Consider the following 19,580-nt stretch of genomic DNA (forward strand, 5'->3'; position numbering starts at 1 on the left):
AATACATAAACTACAATGTATCTTTAAACTTTTAAACAATGAAGTAGTACAAATATTTAACCAATAACAGGGTTGAAAGCGTTAGCACTTGACTTTGTAAGGAGTTCAAATTGAGTGCCTAGATGTAATAATGTGTATTTTGATTTTACATTTGTATCTGACGATGTTGAGTAAGGTGTACTCAACGAAAAGTGGATTTTGAATAGAACGCTTAATAAACCAACAATTTTATATTTTTATATGGTCATTCATTGTGACTGGGAGATCGGGAGTGAGCGACTCGGCGTTCAAGTGGTTTTTTGAGCCAGTGGTTTGAGCTGTGTTTTCATTAGATTCCGTAAGATGTTTTGCAAATAAAGGGCAAACTGTTTTCTGCCTCATTAACTCCGACTTTTGAATCATCAGTGTGAAAGTCTCCTCTTTTTCCTTTTGAAACTCAAATGTATTAACTTTGTGTTTCCTCTACTGAGATGTGTAGAAACATCTCACTCTAGTTTTTCAGGCTTCTCTGACATTTTGCTGCATCTAATGCTGCAGAAAAAAAGTTACCAGGTGGCAGCAGTGGAATCATTTCACAACAGAAAAACAATTAATTTACTGCTGATTACTTTGGACACAAATAATGCATGGTAATCCAGGATAGCTGAAAGAGTGATACTGAGGTCTGCTTCATGGAGGCAAAATGCACCAGTGTACAAGAGTGCAGACAGCTCAGCTGTAACAGTACACCCATCACAACAGAAGATTACTGTTGCAGAAGTATTCACTTCATATGGGGATTAGCTACAGACATGGCAAACATGGCCAGCCCCATTTCCATAGCTCTACAGACATTCCAGTGTAGACAGTCTCTATATCCTAAGCAGGGATGCATGCCTACATTCCAGGTAAGTAGCAATCAGTCCAAGTCATCTTCAGTTCCTTTCACCTATGAAGACTTGAGAGATGGATATTCCTACCAAAAGAAAAAGTTACCATAATGTTCCATCTGTGTTGTCTATTTTAATTTATCCCCGACACATGGGTATGGTTCTGAGCTTCGGAACAGACTCTGCTGTTACTACAGCTAGTGATCACCAAAAGCTCTCAAGCTTAACCTTTACCCATAATGCTCCGCTCCCAGTTACCTCAATCGTGCTCGCAGAAGACAGACCAAAAGAACAAACTAACAAAAGAAACCCAAATCATTCAGAGCAACCATATCTGGAACTATATGCATATGTCATCAGCAATTATGTTAGCTGTCTGTTCCACTAAGAATCCAATAGCAGGGGGATTGAGGGACGGGAGAAAAGGATAAATGAAAATGGGCAACACAGATGGAATGTTATGGTAAGTACATAACTTCATTATCTGATGTCAATTTTCATTTTATCCTCGACTCATGGGACAGAGTTCCCCAGCTACCTCTCGTGTCGACTCAAGGAAGGGTATTCCTAAGCACCATCAAGCCAAATGATGCTCTTTCCCTGGAGACCAAATCTAATTTGCAATGAGTAATAAAGGTATGGGAAAGTAGCCCAAGTTGCTGCTGCACAAATATAATTTATAGAAGCTCTAGAATGAAAGACTGTTGAAGTAGCCACAACTCTAGCAGAATGTGCTCTAACAGTTTTTTTGCAGCTCAACTCCCTTTTTATTATAGATTAAAGTTGTACAGTCTTTGAGCCATTAGCCTGTGTTACCTTGCTCACCAGTTTACCAAGTTTTGTACTTAAGAAGGAAGTAAACAATCGGTCAGATTTCCATAGCTCTGTGCAAATAAAACCACAGTTGCATGTGAACATCTAACAAATGTCAGCAATATTTGCCTTTTTTGGTGAAGCAGGGTAAGAACACTGGCAAATTAATGGTCTGGTTGATATTGGCCTCAGAGACCACTTTAGGTAGATAGGAAGTAGAGAGAGAAGTGAGCAAACACTAACGGAAAACCCAAGAAATGCTGCAAATATGTTTGCAAAGAATGGTGCTTTCCTCCTTGGCTACTGCTGTTAAAATTCTTGTTAAGACGCTTCTCCTTGTTTCTTCTTTAAAAGAATTTATTAAAATGATTTAAAACCAAAACCAAAATAAAAGCTACAACCTAACCATTTGAAAGTTAGCGTTGTAACGCAAAAAAAGAGAGACGAGCACTTTCGGTTTATCAACCTTCTTCAGATCTGCTTAACATTTGCAGCTACTTCTATTTATATTCATGCTGTTGACTTGGAGTGATCCCCCACAACCAATGGGAGTCTCTATGCTAATTCTTGGTGTACTTGTAATCCAATCCGATGTTCTGGTTATTATTTCTTGGAAGCCAATTACATTCTTCCATGCAAATAAGTTTTAATAAATTTACCAATGTTTATTCATTCCTTTCTCTCACCTAATTTGCTATTCTTTTTCTTTTGCTCCAATGGCTTCTGTGTATCCTGTTGCAAGATGCAGGCTCCACCTTTTTATGTCATGTTCTTATTTGCCTTTTGTAAAAACTAATCACTCTCCCTGCATAGCATTTTTTCATGTATTTCGCCTCTATATTAGAAGTCTGTCTCTATAACAGAGCTACAACCTCTTCTCTTTCACGAGTTGTCTTCATTAGGTAAACCACAAGTACAGTGGCTTTCTCCTTTGTTTTAAAACATAGGATCAAACACTTTCTTGTAAATGCTCTTACTTCCATGTCATCAGGTCTCTTTCAAACTGATGGCGCTTACTTAACTACATAAATCCACTTGCTAACTCACATCATAAATCACAAACTTTTTTTATTGTGTGTCTTGCTTCTTAATATCAAGTCTCTTTCTGACTAAGAGCGCTTGCTTATATTTGAAGATGTACTGCTGATTCCTGTTATTCTGAGTTTTACTTTGTGCATAGCTCTTTACTCAGTCTTAAGAAGCTATCCTAATTGTTTTTTAATATTATGTAATCCATTGGTTGGCAAATTACACTTCTCCTTTTTCTCCCATACTAATTCCAAACTCTCTACTAATTCACTGCCTTTTCTTCATTTGCTGACAAATTTCCGCTAACAAATGTCTTTGATCTCCGTAAACATCATTTCTCCTTTCTAATTGATGTAAATAATGGATGAACAACACTCTTTCTATTCCTTTAGTGCTCTAAATTTCAATATTTTCCAGACTTCTACATGCACAATGAACTTGATTTCAATTTATTCATAGTTTGGGGTTTACTCTCCTTCCATCATAATGTTCAAACCAGGGCTAGAACCCTGAGCCCTTTGTTTAAGGGTCTAATGCTCTACCGACTGAGCTACGTTGGTAGATGCATAGTTCAACTCCCTCTTAGTTTCCTTTTCTTTCTAAACAAGCTTGAGGTGGACTGTAACATATAGGCCAAAAAAATAAAATATAATAAGCAAACTACACTCTTTTTATTCCTTTGACGCTCTTGGTTTCAATGTTTTCCAAACTTCTTTTTGCACAGTAAACTTAAATCCAACTGTTTTCATTTATGGTTAGAGATTTCTTCTCCTTTCACCATGGTGCCCAGACTGGGAATCGAGCCCTGGACCCTCTGGATAAGGGTCTGATGCTCAACCGACTGAGCTACATTGGCAGATGTGTAATTCATTTCCCTCATAGTTTCCTTTCTTTAAGAACAGGTTTAAGCGGGACTATAGCATTTAGTCCGGGGAATTGGTTGGATCGTAAATTAATTATCCATTGCAACTCAATTTTTTCTGTTTCTTACATATAAACAACTGCAATCAATTGATCGATATTAATATCACAGAAGGAACGAGGACAGCGAATATTAGAACAAATAGTACATTCGAGAACTTATACAAAGAAGTGGAAAATGCAGCATATAAGTTGGAGATTGCAATGGCAGTGTTTCCACATGGAAGCGTGCCTACACCATAACCTGATACCTAGGGGACTAAGGGTCAGATGTATGCCAAGTTATGGAAACACTTATCCGGAGCTCTTAGCACAATGGCAATGGATCAGCATAGAAACCAGTTTTAATTATATTAGACTACTTATAGATTTCTTCAAGCCGCAGGAAAATGAAATCTCAGAACTTATACAAATAAAGCAGAGTGAGATGGAACAACTAGATCTCTCTGAAGAAAATCTTATGACGTTGGAGAACCTCAAAGACAAATTGGACATTTATGGCAGTAAGTTAAAAATGATAAAAATTAACAAACTAAGAAGAGATTTTGATGACTTTAAGGCGGGCCAGCTCTTTGAATGGCCAAGAACAATCAAGATCAACCTAAAACTAGCAATACAAAACAAAATAGAAGAAAAATGTCCCTATCGGAAGTAACATCTAGAAAACAACATGTGCAAGCAGAAATCCATGCCTCACCAAGACAGAGGAGTGATAATAAAGAGGAAGGAGTAGTAATGAATGGCAGTATAGTCACTGAGGACATGGAAGAATTAGAAGTTGTATTTACAACAGAGGAGGAGGGATCAAGAACATTAGAGATGGTTAATAAAGAAAATAATAAAGAAAGTAGTAAGCTAGGAGCGGTACCTAAAAAGGGAGAAAAATACGCACCAATTTTTCAACAACTCCCTTTTCTTATACATCAACAGAACGACAGAGCCCCAAAATTCCTAAGCAGGGAAAGGAAAAAGAGAAAGGCAACCTAGAGGAGAGGCAAAGAAGAAGTAGAAAAGAGGATACAGAGTCATTGGTAATAAATATTTCAGACTGTGTACTGAGTGAGGAACAAAACCAACTTCTGCAAAGAGGCTTGACCTTTATACCCTCCATTAGGTCTCAACTTAGTGAGGTGGTAGTAGATCTAAAAACATTTGGAAGAAATGTAATGTTAAAATACATATATGACACCAAAAATACACAAAGTCTGGGTTCAGATGATTTAAAACAAACATATAAGAGGCCAAGTACGTTTGTGCCTATAAATCATCCTCAGGTGGAAACATTCATCAAACTTTGTGAGAATGAAATAGCACAACACAAAGATGAAGGAAAAGGAAAACAATTCCACAATTTAAACTATAGAGAGCACAAGGCATTGAAAGAACTGCAACTTAAAGAAATATTGATAAAACCAGCTGACAAAGGAGGTGCATTGGTCATCATGAAAAAGGAACAATATGACAACAAGATGAAGGAGCTTCTTAGAGATACAACTACATGTATTAAAATAGGTATTAAACAAATAGAAAGATTGGTAAAGGAAGTCAAAGATCTGTATGAAAAATTAATGTGTAGAATAATAGACAAGACTTGTATGCGTTTTTTGAAACCTTACATCCACTTATACCAGAAATAAAAGGCATACCGAAGGTACACAAGAATTTAAATGATCTGCCATTAAGACCTATAGTTTCAGGAAGAGGGTGGATCATGGAGCCTCTTTCCAGTTACATAGAAGATGAGCTTAAAAATTTGTTATAGAAAGCACCAACAGTGTTAAAAGATACAGCGCAATTATTAGAGAAATTGTATGCTGAAGCTCACAAGTGTGACAACTATAGGCATATGGTATTGGCAACAATGGATGTGAATAGCTTATTTACTAGCATACCCAATGGATATGGTATAGAAGCAGTTAGAAACTTTATACTAGCCAACCAACCGAATAAGGATGTGGAAAGGATATGTGGGCTACTAGAAATTATATTACAAAACAATGTATTTCTATACGAGCATGAAGTCTATTGGCAGAAATGGGGAGTAGCCATGGGCACTCCATGTGCCAATAGTTATGCAAATATAGTATTAGCCCAATGGGAATGCCAGTGGAGCAAAGATGAAAATAATATCTGGCAACAACATATACAATTCTATGGACGCTTTGTTGATGACATTCTTCTTATATGGTGAGGGCATGAAAGTTCGTTGCAGCAATTCATTCAATTTCTAACAACAACGGATTTCCTAAAGTTTGAAATCAAAATGTCACGGAAGAAAATAGAATTTCTGGATGTTAATATTATTATGGATGAGGTCAAAGGATTGGAAACAGCCCTGTATAGAAAAACAACTTGGAAAAAACATCTTCTACATAGATCTAGCATGCATCCAGGCCATATTTTTAAAAATATTAAGGACAATCAAGTGCAAAGGGTCTCCAGATTGTGTACCAATGATAATATATTTTGAGAAGAAATACAAGGATTAATGAACAACTTTACAGCGAGAGGATATAAGGAAGAAAAAAATGGATGAAGACGAGCTTAGAGATATCCGAAGGAAGAAAGGGAGACCATACTACTCAGCTAAAATTGATAAAGAGAGCAAAAAAAAGGAGCCGAACAGAAGAAAGGAAATAGTAAGATGTCCTTTGACGTACAGTACAGATAATGTTATTATAAGAGAAACTATTAAGAAATACTGGCCTATACTAACAATGGACCAGAAGATAAAAGACATAGTAGGAGAACATCCTAGTTATACTTATAAAAATAAGAAGAACTTAAAGAGGCTCCTATGCGACATAGATAGGCAAAAGGCAAAGAATGCATCTATGCCAACAGGAACATTCAAATGTGGAAAATGCAAAGCATGTCAGTACATTATGAGCACAGATAGGTTTCAGCATCCAATGACAAATAAGGTTTACATCTTTCAAGAAAGAGCAACCTGTAACAGTGAGAATGTGATCTATGTAGCAAGTTGCATGGTATGTAAAGCATTCTATATAGGTAAGACTAACAGAAAATTCATAGAACAAGTATTAAGACATATACGGGACATTAATATGTAAATAAAGAGCATTAGTCTCTATTTTATTATGAAAGAAAATCCAGAGCATAACTTTAGATTTATGGTTATGGCACAGATTAAGCCTATGGAGAGAGGAGGTGATAGTGAATAGAACAGAAAAAATTGAGTTGCAATGGATAATTAATTTACGATCCAACCAATTCCCCGGAATAAATGCTATAATCCCGCTTAAACCTGTTTTAAAAGAAAGGAAACTACGAGGGAAATGAATTATACATCTGCCAATGTAGCTCAGTCGGTTGAGCATCAGACCCTTATCCAGAGGGTCCAGGGCTCGATTCCCAGTCTGGGCACCATGGTGAAAGGAGAAGAAATCTCCAACCATAAATGAAAACAGTTGAATTTAAGTTTACTGTGCAAGAAGAAGTTTGGAAAATATTGAAACCAAGAGCATCAAAGGAATAAAAAGAGTGTAGTTTGCTTATTATATATTTTTTTGGCCTATATGTTACAGTCTTCCTCAAGCCTGTTTAGAAAGAAAAGAAAACTAAGAGGGAGTTGAACTATGCATCTACCAACGTAGCTCAGTCGGTAGAGCATTAGACCCTTAAACAAAGGGTTCAGGGTTCTAGCCCTGGTTTGAACATTATGATAGAAGGAGAGTAAACCCCAAACTATGAATAAATTGAAATCAAGTTTATTGTGCATGTAGAAGTCTGGAAAATATTGAAATTTAGAGTGCTAAAGGAATAGAAAGAGTGTTGTTCATCCATTATTTACATCAGTTAGAAAGGAGAAATTATGTTTACGGAGATCAAAGACATTTGTTAGCGGAAATTTGTCAGCAAATGAAGAAAAGGCATTGAGTTTGGAATTAGTATGGGAGAAAAAGGAGAAGTGCAATTTGCCAACCAATGGATTACATAATATTAAAAAACAATTAGGACAGCTTCTTAATAAGACTGAGTAAAGAGCTATGCACAAAGTAAAACTCGGACAGAATAACAGGAATCAGCAGTACATCTTCGAATATAAGCAAGCGCTCTTAGTCAAAAAGAGATTTGATATTAAGAAGCAAGACACAAAATAAAAAAAGTTTGTGATTTATGATGTGAGTTAGCAAGTGCATTTATGTAGTTAAATAAGCGTCATCAGTTTGAAAGAGACCTGATGACATGGAAGTAAGAGTATTTACAAGAAAGTGTTTGATCCCATGTTTTAAAACAAAGGAGAAAGCCACTGTACTTGTGGTTTACCTAATGAAGACAACTCGTGAAAGAGAAGAGGTTGTAGCTCTGTTATAGGCAGACAGGCACCTCCAATATAGAGGCGAAATACATGAAAAATGCTATGCAGGGAGAGTGATTAGTTTTTACAAAAAGCAAATAAGAACATGACATAAAAAGGTGGAGCCTGCATCTTGCAACAGGATACACAGAAGCCATTGGAGCAAAAGAAAAAGAATAGCAAATTAGGTGAGAGAAAGGAATGAATAAACATTGGTAAATTTATTAAAACTTATTTGCATGGAAGAATGTAATTGGCTTCCAAGAAATAAGAACCAGAACATCGGATTGGATTACAAGTACACCAAGAATTAGCATAGAGACTCCCATTGGTGGTGGGGGATCACTCCAAGTCAGCAGCATGAATATAAATAGAAGTAGCTGCAAATGTTAGGCAGATCTGAAGAAGGTTGATAAACCGAAAGCGCTCATCTCTCTTTTTTGCGCTACAACGCTAACTTTCAAATGGTTAGGTTGCAGCTTTTATTTTGTTTTAAATCATTTTAATAAAAGTTCTTTTAAGGAAAAAACAAGGAGAAGCGTTGTAACAAGAATTTTAACAGCAGTAGCCAAGGAGGAAAGCACCATTCTTTGAAAACATATCAGGTAGATAAGGAAGGGTTAGTTCTTAAAGAAACCCTATCTTTCTGAAAAATCAAGTAGGGTGGCTTACAAGACAAGGCTAGTACTCTTGAAATCCACCTAGCAGAAGTTATAACCACAAAGTGTAGTCTGCCAGGATAAAAGCTTTAAATCACAGTCAGCCACTGGCTCAAAGGGAGATTGAACAAAAACCTGACACACCAAGGTTAGACCCCAAGCTACAGTAGGGTCTTTTAAAGGCAGTCTTAGCAATACAGTCACTTTTAAAAAGGTCTTACAAAGCTTATGAGAAGCCAGAGAGGATTCTTTAAAACCATTATGAAAACTGGAAATAGCTGCTAGTTGACTTTTAATGGTACAAGGAGAAGCTCCTATATTGAAAAGTAAAGCTGAATTCTAGAATTTTATTAATGGTTGCTGAAAAAGGGTCAATAATATCACAAGCCCATATTGTAAACCTTTTCCATTTAGAAGTGCAAAGTTTATGGCTGGATGGTTTATGAGAGGCTTGAAAAATATGATGGGCCAGGGAAGACAGCACATGTTGCCTGGCTATTAATAGAACTGGAGAAACCAAGTTGTCAGCTTGAGGTACAGAAAATTTAGATGGACTAATCCCTATGGATGGGACAATAGGTCTCGATCCAGGTCAAGAATCCAAGGTTGATTAACCAGATAAGGCCAAAGAAAGGGGAACCATATCGGTCGAGGCCAACAGAGTGCAAGGAGGATCACTTGGCTCTTCAGCCTGATTGCTTTCTGTAGAAACTTTGGGATCAGGGAAATTGGGGGGAAAGGCATAAAGAAGTCCGGAGGGCCAAGTGTGTATAACAGCATCCCTTGGCAACTCCCTCAGAGGGGGAATCAGGGCAAAGTAATTGCTATACCTGTTGAGGGGAGAAGCAAATGGGCTGCACCAAGGTTGGCCACACTGATGGAAAATCCTTTCAGTCACCTTTGGACTAAGAGACCACTTTTGAGGCAGACGAATACACCTGCTAGTCTGTCTACTATCACATTGGAACTCCCTGGAATGTGCATTACTATAATAAAGTGGTGCTTCTCAACATAGGAGATATGATTTGGTTCCTCCCTGTTTGTTGATGTACCAAACCACATACATACTATCCATTTGAATCGCTACTGTCCCTAAAGGAAGAGCAGTTTGAAAGGCCTGCAATGCTAACAGCACTGCTCTCAGCTCCAGAACACTGATATGCAAGTTAGCCTCCAGATAATGCCCCCCCACACACACTATGGCCTAGGATTGTGAAGGGAGAAAGAACATCTTTGGTGTACATCTACCACCCTAGATCTCTTTTGCAAAGATTGTTGATTGAAATCAAGTCTGACGGGTTGGTACAGTACTGACCACTGAGTTGCAAGCTAACCACTGGAATATTCTCATGTGATATCTTGCCAAAGGAACTAGAATTATAGCAGTTGCCATGGACCCTAGGGCTTGCAGGACTAGATGTGCAGTCACGTTCCTGTTATTTTCTGGATTTGTACTCTGATTTTCTCTAATCTCGCTGAGGGAAGAGAGGCTAAGGAAGTCCTCGTATTTAGTATCACTCCTATGACCTCTAAGGTTTGAGTAGGAGTCAGTAGGGATTTTTCAAAATTTTTAGTTATCCCTAAATAAGAACAAATTGAAGGACATGATCTCTTGCTTCTATTAACTGCTGCCTGGCTGGAGAGGTAATGAGCTAGTCATCCAAATACGGAAACACTTAGAATCCCTGCAGTCTCAAGTGAGCATATAGCATATGCATAAAACTACTACATTGTATAAAACTACTACTACTGCACTTAATATTTGTATGGGCAGCATGTCCTCACTGGTGCACCCTGGGAGTTGGCTCTATAAGACACTACAATTGTAATCTTGTATTGAATGCAGCACACACAAGCTTCACCTAAAACTAAATATTTGACCAAATCAAAACGCTGCTTAAACGACAGTCACATAGCTTTTCTGTAATAAACTGGCATTTGATATATTTTTGATGACAGATAATTTCCATCAACCAAAAACATGTACACATTGGAGTTATATACATATAGAGTGTAACAGCATGGGTAAACACAGCACCAAGTGCACAGAATTTCTTATCTTCAAAAACAAAACAGCCTTTACAACTAGTTTTCTAATGACTATGTACATTTTCAACAAGAATAAATATGTGAAACGTTTTACCATTGTAAGGCCCAGTACCGCAGGGCTGATTATGAAAGCTGATGGCTGGAACACGCCTCTACTTCTTTCCCAGAAAGTATAGAAAAGATCTGCCCAGCAGACAATCCACAACAGGAAACCTAATGCCTAAGAGAATTAAAAAGCACAAATAAAAACAATTAGGTAACAAAACGAAGTGACAAAGGAGCACAAAGCAGTAACAATGTATTAAAACACAGAGGGTGCATATTAAATAATGACAATGGCACAATTTCTCATCACTTGCCCTCAGCCATCTGGGCAGTGGCAGTACATCTGAAATACAAAACTGAAAAAAAAATGTTGTTTTGATAATAAGACACAGGCTGTGGAAAATGAAAATATCAATACATTTAAAAGTCCACTACATTCTGCCAATTTTACACATCATTATGGCCACTGAAACTAACCATGTTAAATGGAGAAAGCTACTATATAATGGCAACAAAGTTTTTTGGGGTTGTACATTTTGCTGCAATAAACCTATTCCTGAGTAAGCAAAATAGCCAGCTTCAAACTATTCCAAAACAAAAGTTATATACTTACCATAACCGGTCCACTTCAAATTGAGGAATGATTGCTGCAGGCTATATGGATTCGGCATCATATGATATCACCAAAGCTAGAGTTCCCTCCTTATTCCCATAATGCACCTCAATTCTCCCATCTTCTCCAGATACAGTTTAGTTTCTTAGGCAGTTACCAATCAATCAATAAGCAAAAATGCACCTATATCACAACACCACTGACTATAAATATGCCATCTCCTACAGAACGTGGGTGTCTTACAGGACTTGGGAAGATATGTTGATGTGGACATATATGGAACTAAAAGATACAGGTTTATGCCAAGTATGGGATTTTCATACCTTACACAACTGAGTTTGCCTACTTTAATGGAAGGACAGTCCCATGTGTACATTATTGGTGGCATCATTATATAATATCATGAGGATGGTGGCCCTAAAGGAACACCTTAATCTAGAGGACACACCCATCTTGCACTGTCTTGGAAGAGTATGGAATGCAGTTCATGCTGCAACAGCACAAATGCCAACCACTGAACATTCTAAAATAGGCAGAAGATGTAGCTATAGATATGTCTGAATAAGTACTGGGTTCACTTGGAATCACATTATTGCTAGAAAGGCAAATGTAAACCATTCATTCAGACAGCCTTCTGGACAAGGTAACCTTGGAAACCTTCCTACCCAGTCAATTAGAAACAAATGGAAAAAATAATCTTTTTTTTCATATTTTTTTTATGTGCAAGAAAAAGCTTAGTAATCTGTGAAGATGAAGGCAATGCAGCTTATACTCCGCTCTGTTAAATGCTGAAAAGAAAACTGGCAAGTTTACAGACTGGCTGTGGTTTAAATAAGTAGCTTACTTTTTGCATAAAGGACTGCGTTAGCTTGAACAGTAATTTGTCTTTGTAGAAAATGATGTAGATTGACGAGAGAGCATGCAATTCTGAAACTCCCCTTGAAGACTGGGTCAGTTTTTCTGAGAGCAAAATTAAGATCTCACGAGGGATCCAGGTCATTAAAATTTTGGTTAGCTCAGGAGAAAAGCTAAACTAAGAATGGTTAAATCCTGGGTGAAAGTTTGAAAAAGCTGCAAAGTGTACCTTTATCCAAGAAAAAGTAGAACCATTATCAAAAATTTTAAATAAACTGAATAGCCAGGATTGGTGCTGTAAAGGGATCAAGTCCCTGATAAGTGGCCCACTGAAAATTTTGTCCATTTCCCTTTATAAACATTCCTAGTAGATCATCTCTCAACTGCTCTCAGAATATAGACCATGCTAGAAGGGCGCAAACCTATCTCTATCCATCGATGGAATTGGAGAAACCATGCAGTTAATCTGAAGGACTGAATGTCTGGGTGAGGCTTACTGAATGGACACCACAGGACACCTGAATAAGGTTCCAAAAGAAAAGGTTTCCTTATGAGGTGAGACTACAAGAGTGGAAACCACACATGGTGAGGTCAAGAAACTGATGTTGGCCTTGCAGAGTTTTGTTTTCTGCAGAAATCTCATTATGAGGGGGAAAAGGGCAAAGATGTTGTGAAGCCTCAGAGCCCACTGGTGGACTACAGCATCCCATGGTGTCTAACCCTTTGGAGGGATAAAGGAAAAGTTTGTACACTTGGTACTGGTGGTCAAGGATGCAAAAAGAAAGATAAAGGTTTCTCCCAGCAGCAGAAAATCATCTCTGCGGTTAGCTGACTTGCATGGCACTGCAGAGGTCAGAGCAATCATTAAAACTGTTTTCCATGTTAAGAACCTCTAGTTAGTCAGATTAGCTGGTTCAAATGGAAGAACTGTTAGCTTCTTTAACAAAATTAAGATTTCACGCAGAAGCCACCAGTTTACTTGGAGGTCTCTTATGCAAAATCTCTTTCAAGAACATTTTGACATGAGACTGTCTTGAATGTAGAGGATCCATGGACAGACATGCTGAAATAGCCAATAAATGAACCTTGATGGATGAATAAGAAAAGCAATAAGACAGTAACTTGCACAAATATTGTAAAACAAGAGAACTGAAAGAGTGCTGGTTTACAGAAATTTACATAGATTCATTGCAGAGTACTTTCCCATGAAGTGCAGCGGTCTGCAGGAGCAAGAAATTAATCTTGAGAGTTCTGAGTATTCTTTGCTGAGGGAAAAGCAAAATTTAAAAGGTATAATGGCAAGTAGTTCAGTGAAAAATAAAGTTTGAAATAGTGGGAAGTGATTAAAAGATAACAGCCTCCCTAGTAGTCTTAATACTATAATGCATGTAATAGAACAGTGTACAATTTTTTTTAAAGATAGCCAGTGCACTTTTTCTTAGGGCTAAGTGTCAATGTTTTTTGGATGCATACAAGCTATTTTTCACTTCTGAGAGAGGAACAGAAATAACAAAGGAATAGACAGCAATCCACAGAATTAGGAAAACTGGCTGTAGCATACAATTAAGCATGGATAACCTTAACTTTAGGTTAGGTAATGCCTAAGGGAGCAGCTATCAATTCGGAGCAATTGTTTCTATTTGCAAGGTTAAACTTTATTTTTTGAAGATGTACATAGCGGTGTGTGTTGTTCTAAGTTAATAGGGGATGGGGGTGTTTTGAAAATGCATTTAATTAAGGTTTTCATTAAAACAAAGTGTCTTGAAAATGTGACATAGGTTCAAATGGAAAAGGAAGAAACAACTATATAAAGGTCAGCTTGCCAAACATTAGGGTGCACATGTACAACAAAAGTTGGAAATGCACACAATCTGTCCTAACAGGTGGGAACAATATTTTTTTTATTTGGTTCGTGTAGATCTACCAAAGGCAGTTTCAACAACTCCAAATAAACTGGAAACAGTTTGCTGAAACTGCTTCAGCAAAGACTGAAGATTTTTTGTAGCGTGCAAGACCCTGCACCCCAATGCCCCCTGGAATTATATGTACCAACTCTGAAGTCACACAACAATGGAGAAAAAAAGCAATATTCTCTTCCGTAAAAGGCACTTTTGGTGAACTGGCTTCTCTTTCTTTAGTCACCGAAATCACCTTTGATGGCCTGACATGCTCCCCCTTTTTATCATAATGGCAGTGCTATCTATATTATCTGGGAATGTAAAGCCATCAAAACACACAAAAAGAACCAAATCCAAAGAAACAAAATAGACCAAGCTGTTCAGTCACCACTTCTCAGGAATGGCTGAGGTACTAGACTCAATATGGACTAAACTTAAGTGGTGACTGAACAGTTTGTTCTATTATTTTGTTTCTTTGAATGTAAATGCCCTTACAGGTGTAGGTAGGAGAGTTTCACATTATATTAATAATTGCAAAGTGCAAGTACCAATGTTGCAGGACAGAGACATTTGGTTAGAAATAAGCATGTGAATTTGATTTCAGGATGGATACTCAGCAATATATAACAAAGGAAAAGGGGAGTAATTATACTAATTCACAGAAGAGCGCCAATAGTGATAAAAGAGGGAAAAAAAGCAATAATGGTAGATTTGTAGTAGTAAGAGGCTATTGGGCAAGGAAGGAGGATTACCCAGACATGTATATATATTCCACCAAAAACTGCTATTATGGAGCTTACAAAATCTTTTAGAGAAAGTGCAGGAAAATGCAGATATGGCCAGGAACATAAAACAGTTAAAAACTCACTTTTAATAATGAGGGCTATCCTCTAGAAGTTAAAAACAAAAAAAAATCTAAAAATTGTAGATACTCTCTTCTGTCTTCCTTTGAAAACTTCCTCAGATGAGTGTGTTCAAAATTCATACTAATTATATAAGCCAACCAGATGTAGTTAACTAGTCACATGTTTGACAAGCCCCTCTGACCAGAATCAGCTTGAAGTGATGAACACATTTCAGTTTGCTTGTTTACTGAAACTCAAAGCACTGATTAATTAGCATAGAGGCATCCTATATATTATTTTTATGGTTTAAACATCTGTTCAAGCTTTTTGTGGCTATGGCACTTTAAAATTCCAGTCAGAGGTCCAAGATAAAAATGCAGATTAATAAGTAAAAATAAGACACTGGTGCTTTACCATCTACCTGTTAAAAGGAATTTAAGGAATGGATAGTGGAAATTATTCAAGGTGTATTAGGAAAGAAAGAAATATCTTCAGAAATTATAACTACTGAGTGGCATAAAATAAAAAAGTTGAAAAATAGGGTAGAAATAAGAGGAAGGTGGTTGAGAAGTAATAAGAATTATTTAGAAGGGCTACTGAAGGTTAAAATACTGCAGATTGAGGGGAATCTCAGAAAACAAGAAAAAGTGCAAATGTAGAGTTAGAGAAAATAAGGGAGTATCTGGATAATATGCATGAGTTTAGAAAGATTCCAGTTAAGCAAATATTTTCTGATAATAACTCGGAGCTCAAAAACTTTTAGCACAATGGGAGCTCAAAAATCTTTAGCACAATGGCTTAGGCAGTAGAAAGCAGAAAGGGTTGTTGCCAAACTTAGGGAGCCTATGACAAAAAGTACAGCCAGAGATCCTGTAGAGGTTTTAAAGATTCCAGAATTTTTATGAATTTGTATAAAGCAGAGAAATGTGGAAATCAAGAAAGCACAAAGGGAAATATTTATTACGCCAAGGTCAGAGGTAGATGAGGCTCAACAAACAGAATGTGAGAGGATGAGAGAATAAAAGCTGATTTATGATTAATCTTCAGGAAAATCTTACGGAACAGATGATATGCCTGTAGAAGTCCAGAAATTAGTAGGGAAGAAAGTGATAAAGATCTAGAAGAGCTTGTTTAACAGTATTTTATATGGAGAAGCACCAACATCTTGTAAGAAAGCTGTAGTGGCTGTGTATTACCTAAAGATAGCAAAGACCCATCAGCCCAAACTTCATACGGACCCATTTCAATTTTAAACAATGATTATAAAGTGTCTGTGTCTACACTAGCTAAACAAGTGGCAAAGGTGCTGCTAAAATTCATAGTTATGGATCAATGTGATTTTGTGAAGAGGGAAACATTTGATAAAATTAATAGAACAATGGTGATCCAGAGGGAAGCGGAATTAAAAAAAATACTGCCTTTGTTGGCAGTCTTGATGCACAGAAAGCATTTAACAGAGTAAGCTGGGATTTTAGGAGTAGAGCAATGAAAGAATCTGCACTCCCTGATACAAGAATAAGTTAATTTGGAAGACATATGAGGGATCAGAGGCAAGAATTAAAGTGGGAGGGTTCATCTCTGATAAGTGGAGCTTGAACAGAGGAACCAGACAGGGGTGTCCTCTTTTCCCTTTGCTATTTGCTTTACATTTAGAGTCAATGGCAAAGAAAATAAGGGACTCCTCAATGCAAGGATACAATTGATATGGCAATCAAGAAAAATTGGCTTTATTTGCAAATATTATTTATACCCGACAAGGAATTCTGAGCAAGGACCATCTTTGAACTCTATCTACGATCTATATAGACCAATGCAGAGTCAGCTGCTAGGTTTTGAAAAGATACTTACAGGTGTTACTTGCACCCAGTAAAATTCATATGGCTTTTTAAGGGTTGGGGGTTTGGAGTCCAGAGCCAGGGCAGCTGATACAAAATGCACTGTTCTATCCTCGGGTGTTCCCAAGACAGGAGACATGGCCACAGGTTTGGGGATTACATCTGCAAAAGCTCAGGCTTCACTGACTTCCCACTTAAAAACATTCTTTCATGCAGGTCAGAGCTGCCCCCAAACTAAAATGTCTAACTTGGGGGGGGGGGTTAGAAAAAGAAGTTATGTACCTACCATAACATTCCATGTTAGTTGTCTTCATTTCGCCTTCTTTCTTGGTGGTTGGGATCGGAGCTGATCCTCGGCTCCACTTAGCCATCTTCAATAGCTCGAGAGCTGTTTACTGGCTTGAGGCTACCCCTTATCCCATAATGCCTAGCGACAGCTACCCAGATCTCGTTTGAAATAGCTAACTCCAGACATAACAACATAATAAATCAGTCAAGAATCAGTTGACTATACCTGCCATATTCTCTTAAGACAAAAAAGGACACAAGAGAACACATAGCCAGTGAAACAGAAAAAACTCCTCTTGATCCACTAGGACAGGGGGTGGAGGGTGGGACGCAAGAAGGAAGGCGAAATTAAGACAACTAACATGGAACGTTATGGTAGGTACATAACTTATTTATGTTAAGTTGTCCATCTCGCCTTCATTCTTGCTGGTTGGGACAGCGTCCCTAGCACCTAAAAACCTGGGTGGCTCAGTGGAACAGACTCTTCAGAACAGTGGACCCAAAATCAGCTCTGCTCCTGGAGACCATATCCAACTTGTAATGAGAAATAAAGGTATGAGGGTTTGCCCATGTGGCAGCTGCACAGATGGAATCCATGGGCAACCTGGATTAGAAGGCTACAGAGGTGGCCAAGGCCCTAGTAGAATGACCTTTCGGTTTAATAGGTAACTCATCGTACCTTAGCTGATAAATGAAAGAAATAGTGTGCAACAACCATCTGGACAAGGTTACCTTGGAAACTCTGAGACCTTGTTTGCCCGAGTAGTAAGAGAGGAACAGATGGTCCGATATCCTTACTTCTTTAGTTCTGTGCAGGTAAAAATGCAATTGCCTATGAACGTCCAATTGGTGTAGTTTGTATTCTGCCTTTTTGGTTTGATTAGGGAAAAACACAGGAAGATCTATAGATTGGTTTTTAAGTTACTTTCTGAGCAGACTTTAGGGAGAAATGAGGGATTAGTCCTCAGAGAAACCCTGTCCTTATGAAAAACCAAGTAAGGACGACGAACACACAGCACCTGAAGTTCGGAGACACATCTGGCTGAAGTAATAGCTACCAGAAAGAGGGTCTTCCAAGATAGGAACTTGATAGAGCAGGAAGCTGCTGGTTCAAAAGGAGGCAGAATTAAGGAGATTAGGACTAAATTAAGGTCCCAAGGAGGAGGGGGATCTCTCACTGGAGGCCTAAGAAAAGTCGCCCCTCTCAAAAAAGCTTTTACATAGCTTATGAGACAATGTTAGAGTTCGAAAAACCAACATGAAAGTTAGAAATGGCCGCCATTTGTACCCTGATCGTAGAAGCAGCGGACCCGGAATGAAACAGTAGAGCTAGGAATTCCAGGATTTCGTGGACTGGGGCTGAAAAGGGATCCACATTCGTAGTCCTTGCCCAACAAGAAAAATGTTTCCATTTGCTAGCATAAGTTTTCCTTGTTGTAGACTTGTGAGAGGACACGATAATGTCACGGACTGCTGGGGAAATGCTGGGAAGCTTGGCTAAGGTTGGAAGTGGAGCAACCAAGCTGTGAGCTGGAGAGTTTTCAGGGATTGATCCAACCCGCCTGATAGATGAACCAGGTCGTCTGGAATTGGGTCCAGAGTCCAGGGTTGATCGAGAAGGTAACAGTGCAGGAACGGAAACCATATCTATCAAGGCCAGTAGGGAGCAATGAGGATCATTTTGCAACCCAACGATATTGCTTTCTGTATAAGTTTGGGTATCAGAGGGAATGAAGGAAAGGTATAAAGAAGTCCCTGTGGCCAATCATGGACTAGATTGTCTCTGGATGTGTGACGCGGAAGAAGGAAGAAGTAGTTGCTGCACTTGCTGTTGAAGGGGGTGGCAAAGAGATCGCAGCAAGGCTGTCCCCATTTACAAAAAACAAAATTCGCAATATTCTGATTCAGAGGCCACTCGTGAGGCATTAGGATAGCTCTGCTGAGCCTGTCTGCTATGATGTTGGATCTCCCAGGTATGTGCGTCGCAATCGGAAAACGTTGGGAGGAAATTGCCCACTGCCAAAGTCTGAGTGCTTCTCGACACAGAGGGTAGGACCTGGTTCTGCCCTGCTTGTTGATTTACCACACCACTGATATGTTGTCCGTTTGAATAGCAATTGTCCCAGGAGGAAGAGAGTCTTGAAGGGCTTGCAATGCCAGAAGCACGGCTCTCATTTCCAGGACATTTATGTGCAGATGGTACTCGTGAGGTTGCCACGTGCCTTGGACTGTCCTGCCCAGATAATGCCCTCCCCACCCTATCAGGGAGGTGTCTGTAGTCACCATGGCTACCGGAAGGGGTTGTATGGAAGGTCTGCCCTGAGTAACTAGTGGGGAGACCATCTACCAAGAAAGATGTCTTTTGCATGCGTCCGTGATCATGATCTTGTAAGTCATGGGTAGCTCTTGGAAAGACCACTGCGTAAACAGAAGCCACTGAAGAATCCTCATATGAAAGCACGCCAGTGGGATTAGAAGAATGGCTGCTGCCATGGAACCCAGAGTTTGAAGGAAGTACCTGACTTGGATCCTTCTGCTCT

At 38.5% G+C, this 19,580-nt stretch overlaps 1 protein-coding gene across 2 annotated transcripts in view; it reads right to left on the minus strand.

The window, feature by feature from the left end:
• Nucleotides 1–19,580, minus strand: part of ABCC1 (ATP binding cassette subfamily C member 1) — a 1,301,041-nt gene that overhangs the window by 1,039,160 nt on the left and 242,301 nt on the right. For both annotated transcript variants that reach the window (XM_044089159.1, XM_044089158.1), the window contains exon 3: nt 10,756–10,881. In XM_044089159.1, coding sequence (XP_043945094.1) covers nt 10,756–10,881 — 126 coding nt within the window. The remainder of the gene's footprint in view (nt 1–10,755; nt 10,882–19,580) is intronic.

This window comes from Protopterus annectens, chromosome 12.part0 (genome assembly GCF_019279795.1).
Source record: "Protopterus annectens isolate FY-2018-M chromosome 12.part0, PAN1.0, whole genome shotgun sequence".
NCBI lineage: Eukaryota > Metazoa > Chordata > Ceratodontiformes > Protopteridae > Protopterus > Protopterus annectens.